At 50.5% G+C, this 10,970-nt stretch overlaps 1 protein-coding gene across 1 annotated transcript; it reads right to left on the reverse strand.

Annotated features, from left to right (window-relative positions):
* Positions 1-4,827: 4,827 nt before the first annotated feature.
* On the reverse strand, positions 4,828-10,064 carry LOC149271150 (sodium/potassium-transporting ATPase subunit beta-2-like). Its single transcript, XM_089507574.1, has 8 exons — positions 9,953-10,064; positions 8,305-8,433; positions 7,930-8,037; positions 7,035-7,240; positions 6,877-6,948; positions 6,730-6,756; positions 5,728-5,838; positions 4,828-4,989 (listed from the first exon to the last, which is right to left on the reverse strand). The coding sequence occupies exons 1-8, from the start codon at positions 10,062-10,064 to the stop codon at positions 4,828-4,830; spliced, it is 927 nt and encodes a 308-aa protein (XP_089363700.1).
* Between the last annotated feature and the right edge of the window lie 906 nt (positions 10,065-10,970).

Below are 10,970 nucleotides of genomic sequence, written 5' to 3' on the forward strand. Positions count from 1 at the left end.
ACGGGGCCCTACACCAGGTGGAACTCGGGGGAACCCAGCCAGGTCTCCAACGCCTGCGTCCGGGTGATTGGCGGCAAATGGAGCGACGCCGACTGCAGCTCCCGCTACTACTTTATGTGCTACAAGCGTAAGTGCCGCAAAATGAATTATTCCTCCCCGCCACTGTTGCTGATAATGCTGTCGCCAGATATTTAACCCTCCTCTCCCCGCTCAGTAATAGACGCCACTGTCCCAGAGCTTCCCAGCACCTGTCAGTGGCCCCTGAAGCCGACCACGCCTGGATCCTTGAGCACTGGAGGCCCCGATATCACCGCTTTCTCTCCAAGGTGGTCCACCAATAGTAACCAGAATCAGAACGGCCCAGGGAGCCCTCAGATCACGCCTGTACACGGGACGAGTCCACGTGTGGCCCCTGGGACCTCGTCTGAGTCCAGTGATTCCTCCGATACACCCGCCGTTTCTTCTCAGTCACCAGGTAGCCAGGTGATGCCGGGGGCAGCTGTGAGTCCGCTGCTTAGTGGCACTTAATGAAAACTTTGTATTTCAGGCACAGCCGGCTCCCCCATGTCTACGGCCCAGGAGCCCACAAGCCACTGGCGTGACCAATGCCACAGAAATGGGTACGTGGGTCACTGTCTCTCCTCGCAGAGTACTCTCCACCCTCTCTAACACTTTCTCTCTCCTCTCTGCCAAGTCCCCTCCTCTCTCTCTAATACTTGCCCCTCTTTCTTGCCCAGTCCCTCCTCTCTCTCTATATAACACTTTCCCTCCTACACCCCCATCTGTTTGCCCTCGGGGCAGCTGCCGTGTTTGTGCTTCTTCCCCAGTGTCCCTGCATTTGGTGCTGACCCCCATGACGTGGGCAGAGTCCCGCTCGTACTGTCGACAGCATCACACAGACCTGGCCGTAGTCTCCACCCCCGAGGAACAAAGCACCATTTCTGTCCTGCTGTCGGGGATGACTTCTGGCGGAAGATACTGGATTGGCCTTCGACAAAAACCGGTTCTGGGGGCATTGGTACTGGAGCGGAGGGCACGTCTGGGGGAACTCCACTGCCTGGGGGGCCGGAGAGCCGCAGTATCCGCTCTCCCAAGCTTGTGGCCTCCTGTCAGCAGGCGACCTTCGATGGAACTCCGCTTGCTGTGGGGAGAGGCTGCCGTTTGTCTGTTATGAGGGTGAGTGAAGCTCCTCTAGTATAAAAGTCTATTTTTAGGATCATTGCGTCCCTCTGAAGGTTATGGACCCCCCCCCAAAATCAAAGCCTGTCAGTTACTAAATCAGTAATGTCTGTAATGTCTGCCTGAGTCAGGAGTGTCTGTCCATGTGTATGAAATTGGGAAGGGCTGCACTCCAAGCGGCTCCATCAGCCCCTTGCCCCCATACACACTGTCACACATTTGCACACACTCACTTTTGCACAAACATACACTATCATGCTAACGTGTTCTCACTTCTCACGCACATTTACATGTACACACTCATGCTCAAAGATAAACCTTTACACCCACACATTCATGCACGCAGCTATGCATTCATGCTCATAAGCATTTAATCACACACATTCATGCTCACACACAAATATTTACATGCTCACACACTTAAAGCTACAAATTCATGGTCATAAACATTTACATGTTCCCATTCATGCTCACATACACTTACACCTATACATTCATGCTCACACACAGTTACACAATACACATACGCATTCATGCTCACACACATATACACATTCATGCTCACACACAAACATTTACACAACACATTCATGCTCACACACAAACATATACACATTAAACATACGCATTCACACACAAACATATACACAATACACATACACTCTCACTCTACACACACCCTTACTTCTCGTTCCTGCCTCTCCTGGCTGGTCCACCATGATCTATAAAGGGCCAGCTGCGCCCCTGGTCAAATGTATCTTATACCGACTTCTCCTTTCCAGATCTTTAACGAGGAAGCGAGTCCTACCCTCGCCCCAAATCGGGTGATCTTCACAGCGAGCATTTCTTTCAGTGGAGTTCTGATATGTGTCCTGTGTGTATCCCGCACTGAAATACACGCGTGTGAAGTTCCTTTATCCGTGGTGTTGACTGTGTGCCGGGAGATTTCCTGCGAGTCCCCTCAGCGAGGTCCGACACGCACTCTCGCCCCTCTTAACCCACTTACTCACCAGGTAGTCCACTTAGGACCCACGTCCCGGCAGAGACATTGTTTCTTTATGGCTCAGACTTTTGGCTCGGGGGTAGTATCGCTCTGTGGCTAACGTCGGTAACTTGATGCAGCCGTGTTTTGTTGACTCCTATTAAATTGCGATGGACGTTCATCCTTCTCTGCTGGTCTTCTTGGGATGGTACATACTCTGCGCTGATGTGATGTGCAGCGGGACACGCGTGTTAATGACGGCATCTCTAGTGGCTGTGCGTGTCTGAGTGTGCACTCAGTCCTACGCTATGTCCGGCAGGTCGATTTATTGCATGAAAGCTACGTGGCAGTTGTCTTGCTTTATTGGAACCGCGTTGCCCCTTATTGGGGTATTGGGCTCCCTGCTAGGCTCCAGTTGGGGAGATTAACCCCTTATCCCATCTGTGGAGGGGTTCATTCCTAAGAATTATTTGCCATGGTTACGGCAGAATCGGATCGCAACCTGTTCCCGGCGCGTTTTACCCCCACAAATACTCATTACCACGTTCAGGGCGAACATTCGCTCTCCTTCTGATTTGTAGAAAGTTACCGGTGTTTTAGGAGCGCGGCGGCCCCCGCTGACCCAGCTGCTCTTCCATATTCCTGACACTAGGTGGCCCCCTCGGGATTCCTCGCCCGGCCGCCTGACGCGGGGCGATGGAACGAGTCTGAGCTTCAGTAAAACCCGCTGCGTCCAGAGACCCGGAGCGGTCTGACCGCTATACCCCCGACACAACGCGCGACTGGCCTGTACTGGCTTATTCACTCCGTCCAGAGTCTGCAGGCCCTGAGCATCCATTCTCCCTGACCTCCCTGCGCATTATGACTGAGCCGGCCCCCTGTATAATGTATAGATAAATCAGTGACCGGCCCCCTGTATAATGTATAGATAAATCAGTGACCGGCCCCCTGTATAATGTATAGATAAATCAGTGAGCCAGTCCCCTGTATAATGTATAGATAAATCAGTGACCGGCCCCTGTATAATGTGTAGATAAATCAGTGACCGGCCCCTGTATAATGTGTAGATAAATCAGTGACCGGCCCCCTGTATAATGTATAGATAAATCAGCGAGCCGGCCCCCCCTGTATAATGTATAGATAAATCAGTGACCGGCCCCTGTATAATGTATAGATAAATCAGCGAGCCGGCCCCCTGTATAATGTATAGATAAATCAGTGACCGCCCCCTGTATAATGTATAGATAAATCAGTGACCGGCCCCCTGTATAATGTATAGATAAATCAGTGACCGGCCTCCTGTATAATGTAGAGATAAATCAGTGACCGGCCCCTGTATAATGTATAGATAAACCAGTGACCTGCCCCTGTATAATGTATAGATAAATCAGTGACCGGCCCCTGTATAATGTATAGATAAATCAGTGACCGGCCCCTGTATAATGTATAGATAAACCAGTGACCTGCCCCTGTATAATGTATAGATAAATCAGTGACTGGCCCCTGTATAATGTATAGATAAATCAGCGAGCCGGCCCCCCTGTATAATGTATAGATAAATCAGTGACCGGCCCCCTGTATAATGTATAGATAAATCAGTGACCGGCCCCCTGTATAATGTATAGATAAATCAGTGACCGGCCTCCTGTATAATGTAGAGATAAATCAGTGACCGGCCCCTGTATAATGTATAGATAAATCAGTGACCGGCCCCTGTATAATGTATAGATAAATCAGTGACCGGCCCCTGTATAATGTATAGATAATCTCTCTCTGTTCCCGGCGTTACTGGGTCAGTTATGAGGAGGTGACAGACGGTGAGTCTAATTCCAGTTTAATCCCAGTTAGTAATTCTGTGACCTTCATCTGGGGCAGAAATGTGCAGATTAATCCCGTGAGGCCGAGGATTTAAAACCACCTCTGCTGGTTGGCTGTTCCTCGAATGCTTTTTATTGAGTTTGACAATTTTCATTTTCAATCATATTTTAGAGACATAATCCAACTGAATGTGTCCTGCACCGCCCCCTCTGCCACGGGGCACCGCCCCCCTCTGCCACGGGGCACCGCCCCCTCTGCCACGGGGGCACCGCCCCCCTCGAGGTCACCTCCCCCCTCCGCCGCGGTTATAACTCGATCACAGGCTGCTTTAACACAGAGGTTTTATTGGGGGGACACTTTATTGGAGGGCGAGTTATTTGCCCTCGTCACACACTTGGTGGGGGTATTTGGTATTTTTGCGTTAAGGTAAAATATTTACAAAAGAGTCCTGCGGGGCGGGGTTTTGTGTTTCATGTACATGAGACCACCGAGGCGCACCGTAACCGACGGGCATAGACGGTGTAGCTACAAGAATAAAAACATTTCTCATCCCCGAAAACGTTCTGCCCCAGGGTCAATGGGATTCGGGGCAATACTCATTTGAGGGGGCAGGTTCTGTAACGGGGGGCACCTGGAGCCGCTGGGCACTCCAGAGGCGTCTGTATAACGGAGCTTGTGCTTCCCCAAAGCGTCCGCGCATGGCCCCCAACGCGCTTCGCTGAGCCCAGAGCTTCCACCGGCTTGGAGGCGCCGAGCGAGTCGCCGCCGGGAGCCGTGGTTACGGGGGGAGGGGGGTAATTTTACACTGTGACGGCGTTGCAGAGTCGGGGCCCCGGCCGCCTCGGCTCTCAGTTGTTGATACGGAGTCTGAAGGCCACGCGGCCGGCGAACTTGTCTCTGTCGTCCTTGTTGTTGATGTTCCCCGCGTTGACTTTGCACTCCACGAAGTGATCCACGTTCCGCGTCGCGTTCTCAAAGCGGACGGCCACCAGGGGCTGCGTGTAATTCTTCTGGGGGGAGAAGGGGACGGTCACTTACCGGGGGAGGGGGTCAGGTAACAGAGGTAATAAAAGGGGCAAAATCGTCCCCAACCGTCATTGAGAAACCCCATGGGATGATATATTTACCCCGGCGGGGTGGAATCCATGGGATGATATTTACCCCGGGGGGGGGTTCAGGAAGGGGTGGAATCCATGGGATGATATTTACCCCGGGGGGGGGTTCAGGGAAGGGTTGGAATCCATGGGATGATATTTACCCCGGGGGGGGTGGGTTCAGGGAAGGGGTGGAATCCATGGGATGATATTTACCCCGGGGGGGGTTCAGGGAAGGGGCGGAATCCATGGGATGATATTTACCCCGGGGGGGGGTTCAGGGAAGGGGTGGAATCCATGGGATGATATTTACCCCGGGGGGGGGGTTCAGGGAAGGGGTGGAATCCATGGGATGATATTTACCCCGGGGGGGGGTTCAGGGAAGGGGTGGAATCCATGGGATGATATTTACCCCGGGGGGGGGGGGTTCAGGGAAGGGGTGGAATCCATGGGATGATATTTTACCCCGGGCGAGTGGGACAGGGAGGGTAGTCCGTACACACAGATGGTAAAATGTATGGTTTGGGGACTAATGTTGGGGGTTGGAAGCCTGCCTGACCGTGGTGACCAATGGCCTCCAATGGGGTAATATCGGGTGATGATGGGGTCAGGTGCACGAGGCAGAGGGGGGTGGAAATCAGGATTAATTCTCACCTGAGCTTTGTTGCCATAATAAGGGAAATACATCAGATCGATGGTGCCGAGGCCAGTCCCGTTATTGGGGAAATAAACCCTTTTACCCAAAAGCCGTTCGTTTTCTTCAGTCTAAAAAAATAAAAAACACAATTGTTGGCGTGAATCCAGCAAGAAGGAATTATTCCGGGACCAAAATAATGGCGCAGTCCTACAGTATGAGGGATTTGTCCTATACGCTGACACACCCCTATACCAGTCCTATAATATAAATGGGGTGTATGAGGGGGTTTGTCCTATACACTGACAGACCCTATACCAGTCCTATAATATAAGTGGGCGTATATGAGGAGTTTGTCCTATACACTGACACACCCCTATACCAGTCCTATAATATAAATGGGGTGTATGAGGAGTTTGTCCTATACACTGACAGACCCTATACCAGTCCTATAATATAAATGGGGTGTATGAGGAGTTTGTCCTATACACTGAGACACAGACCCTATACCAGTCCTATAATATAAATGGGGTGTATGAGGAGTTTGTCCTATACACTGACAGACCCTGTACCAGTCCTATAATATAAATGGGGTGTATGAGGAGTTTGTCCTATACACCGACAGACCCTTATACCAGTCCTATAATATAAATGGGGTGTATGAGGGGTTTGTCCTATACACTGACAGACCCTACACCAGTCCTATAATATAAATGGGGTGTATGAGGGGGGTTTGTCCTATACACAGAGATAAACCTATTGTGTGTAAATATATATATAGATGAGCTGTATCAGTACTATGTATATAGGGTTGTTTTCTCTATAATGTACTTGCTATAAGGGCTGCTATGATGTATATCTACTGGTCGTGCTTCTTCGCGGCTTTGGGGAAATTCCTACGGGGCTGAGGCTTTCTATGAGTTTTGGGGGATTGTATCGTTTCACGCAGCTTTATAGAACGTTTGCCTACAGGGTATCTATAGGGCTACTGGGGATTGTAGTGTATACGAGCCACGTCTTACCGACTCATTTACAGCTGATTTGAGCTTCTGAGGACATAAAGAAAGAGACGGACTGAGAGATCACGAGAAAGACAGACGGACAGACATTCCACTAAATCCCCACAGACACCAGTGGCTCCATAAGCCGTGGGCTTTTTCCCCGCTCACCTTCCCGGTGCAGTTGACGGTAATCGAGGTATTAGACAGCTGGGGGATGACGGTGGGCAGGAAATTAATGACCTGCGGAGAGAGAGAGACGTGTGCGGTGAGAACGTGTCCACACGCAACACCCGATGCCCCGATCCCCACGCATTCTGATCCCCTACCCTGTTCATTTTGATGAGCACACAGGGCGTCCCATCTTTGTACCCATACGAGTTGTCTTGGAGGCCGGAGCAGAGGCCCAGGGAGCTGCGCGGGAACTGACAGGCCCTCTTGGGGTAGTTCCTCACGTCTCCCGTGTCCTCCTGTCTGTTGTACACTCCGCCGACGCACACTGAGCCGCGCTGCTCCTGGACCGTGAAGTTATAATCTACAGGAACCAAAAGATGGAGCGTTAGGGACGACAAGGAACCAGTCCATCAACTGGAGTGAAGGGTGTTGGTAGGAGAAGGACGTTAGGAGAGTCTGGGGCAAGAAGACTTGAGTGAGGAGGACTGGGAGGAGAACAGATGGAGCAAAGAGCAGATGGGAAGAAGGACAGGAGGCCAAGGAGACACAGAGGAGATAAAGAAGGACAGGAGATGAAGGAGACACAGAGGAGATAAAGAAGGACAGGAGATGGAGACACAGAGGAGATAAAGAAGGACAGGAGATGGAGACACAGAGGAGATAAAGAAGGACCGGAGATGGAGACACAGAGGAGATAAAGAAGGACTGGAGATGGAGACACAGAGGAGATAAAGAAGGACAGGAGATGGAGACACAGAGGAGATAAAGAAGGACAGGAGATGGAGACACAGAGGAGATAAAGAAGGAAAGGAAAGGAGATGGAGACAGGAGGCGAAGGAAGCAGAGAGGAGATGGAGGAAGCACAAAGGAGATGAAGGAGGACATGAGATAAAGGAGACGAGGTGAAAGAGACTGGAAGTGAAGGACGCACAGATGAGATGAAGGAGACTGCAGGTAAAGGAAGCACAGATACGAGGGAGATGAAGGAGACACAGAGGAGGTGGAGAGTTGATAATACGGGGTGTGAAGTGACGTAATAAATACACTCACCCCCCAGCACACTGTCCAGGGCGCTGGAATATTTGCCCCAGGAGGCCTGACCTTCCGTCACGTTGTACACTATCTCCAGACCGTCCGTCTTGGGGCGAATCATTAAACCTAAAGGGAATATGGAGGTCATTAGACAGTCAGACAACAGAAGAGACGGCACCAAATGCATCATACATTCCCAGCGAGGAATCTCCCGTACTGGGCAACATTGGGGGTGATTCTCCTTTTGGGGCAGGTGGGCAGAAAGAACCTGGAGGAGCTCCCCGAGCACCAGATGTTTGGCCTGAACGGTCTGGGGGCAGTAAAGGGGGCAGGATAGATTTAAAGGGAACTGTTTAGCGTGGTCCACCATACAGACCCCAGGGGTAGTTTTACCTGGATTGGCCAGCCGGTCTGAGTACTTGGGGTTGTAGTCGTCGATGGTCTGCAGCATCACCCACATGGTGAGGCTGAACATCGCGGTGAGGAAAGCGTAGAACACCAAGTAGAAGAGCAGGATGAGTCCTGGCAGGAGAGATGACGCTTGTTACACATGAATGGGGTCGCAGCCAGCATCTGCCCCACACACTTACCCCCAGCCGCAGGGGAACAGGTATTTCTGCCCTGCTCTCCAGACACAGAGCTCCATCCCACCTCCAACCTCTCTGAACGATGTAATCGCTCTTTAGGACAATAATCCGACGTCCTGTTCTTTTTATATCTCCCCACCCTGTCTTCTTTTTAATGACCTCATAATTATGATGCAATCACCAGCTCTTAATTACATCACGTGGCTCTCGGCATAATGTAAATATCCAATGCCCTATCGCGTCACTGTATTAGCTGCTATCATGTCTGCTGGGAGGCTGTTCCATTTATCTACCACCCCCTCAGCAGAGTTTTACAATGTGTCTCTCTATTGATAATTCATCACCTCGCGCAGCTACGGACCTTTCTATATAATGTGCAAACAAACCCGCAAAATACCCCTTTAATGACCCAAAACACCCGGTGTGTTGCCCCCTCCCCTGGGGTAAGCGGAGCGCGAGCCGGAGATCAAAACATACGCGAAAAACAGCATCCCCTATATATATTTATATAGAAGGCATATACACATCCCCTATATATATATTTATATAGAAAGTATATACACATCCCCTATATATATATTTATATAGAAGGCATATACACATCCCCTATATATATTTATATAGAAAGTATATACACATCCCCTATATATATATTTATATAGAAAGTATATACACATCCCATATATATATTTATATAGAAAGTATATACACATCCCCTATATATATTTATATAGAAAGTATATACACATCCCCTATATATATATTTATATAGAAGGCATATACACATCCCCTATATATATTTATATAGAAAGTATATACACATCCCCTATATATATATTTATATAGAAAGTATATACACATCCCATATATATATTTATATAGAAAGTATATACACATCCCCTATATATATTTATATAGAAAGTATATACACATCCCCTATATATATATTTATATAGAAAGTATATACACATCCCATATATTTATATATAAAGTATATATACACATCCCCTATATATATTTATATAGACAGTATATACACATCCCCCATATATACGCCTTATTAACCCCGTCACTCACCCCAGCTGTGCCCGTAATACCCATTATTAACCCCGTCACCTCCTAGCTATGCCCGTAATACCCCTTATTAACCCTGCGACTCACCCCAGCTGTGCCCGTAATACCCATTATTAACCCCGTCACCTCCTAGCTATGCCTGTAATACCCCTTATTAACCCTGCCACTGACCCCAGCTGTGCCCGTAATACCCATTATTAACCCCGTCACCTCCTAGCTATGCCTGTAATACCCCTTATTAACCCCGCCACTCACCCCAGCTGTGCCCGTAATACCCATTATTAACCCCATCAGTCACCCCAGCTGTGCCGGTAATACCCCTTATTAACCCCGTCACCCCAGCTGTGCCCGTAATACCCCTTATTAACCCCGTCACTTACCCCAGCTGCTGCCCGTTCTCCCCATGAATTCCCGGGTCCGGGGGTTCCACATGAATTCTCTGAATTCTGCCATAATTTGCCCGCAGCTTCGCTTCTGACTCAGGGCAGCCATCCTGGTTACTGACCCTCACTGGCAGCAATTGCCCCTCACAAAGGAGAAGTCCCTGGGAGTCAGTGAGACCCTGCGCTGCCCCTGCTGCGGCTGATTTACCTCTCTGAGTCCAGCCACGGGCAGCCACCTGTCTATATATCTGTTTATCACCCCGCCCCCTGATGAATATTCATCACCTGGCTCCTCCCCCACAAGCACTGTGACTGTCACTAGAGGTGAGCGTGTGGCCCTGGGCCGGGGCTCCTGGCCCCATCATAGGCCCCTGAAACCCTCTTCAGTAAATTGTAATTATAAGGCGCATCGTTATAACCCCCCCCATGGGGCAGCTTACCCCCCCAAATACACCTGGAACGTGTCGTAGCCACTGTGAGTCTGCCCCGCCCCCTGCGGGGTGACACTGTGTGTTGGGGTGTGTCAGCGTGCCTCTTGCCCCGGTCCCCCCCCCCCCCCCACGGGCTGGTGACATCTCGCTGGCTCAGGTGCTGACCGGATTTCTCTCTTCACGTCCTCATTAGCGCCCGTGTGATCTCTATCGCAGCATCACTCTCAGCCGACTCCCTTTCTAGAGCCTCTGAGGGGCCCTCAGCCAACTGGGGGCCTCTGGTTAGCTGGTACACCTGCTGACCCAGGGGCCACTTCTGCTTGTAGTGATAGTATGAGACACATCTGCCCTCCAGACCTCAACGTATGCATGCAGTGGGGTGGGGGGGACACCGTGTGTATGCATGCAGTGGGGGGGACGCCGTGTGAACGCATGCAGTGGGGTGGGGGGGACACCGTGTGTATGCATGCAGTGGGGGGGACACGCTGTGTGAATGCATGCAGTGGAGTGGGGGGGACGCCGTGTGAATGCATGCAGTGGAGTGGGGGGTGCCATGTGAATGCATGCAGTGGAGTGGAGTGGGG

This window comes from Sceloporus occidentalis, unplaced genomic scaffold (assembly GCF_023333645.1).
Source record: "Sceloporus occidentalis isolate IW3139 unplaced genomic scaffold, rSceOcc1.0.p SCAF_544, whole genome shotgun sequence".
Lineage (NCBI taxonomy): Eukaryota > Metazoa > Chordata > Lepidosauria > Squamata > Phrynosomatidae > Sceloporus > Sceloporus occidentalis.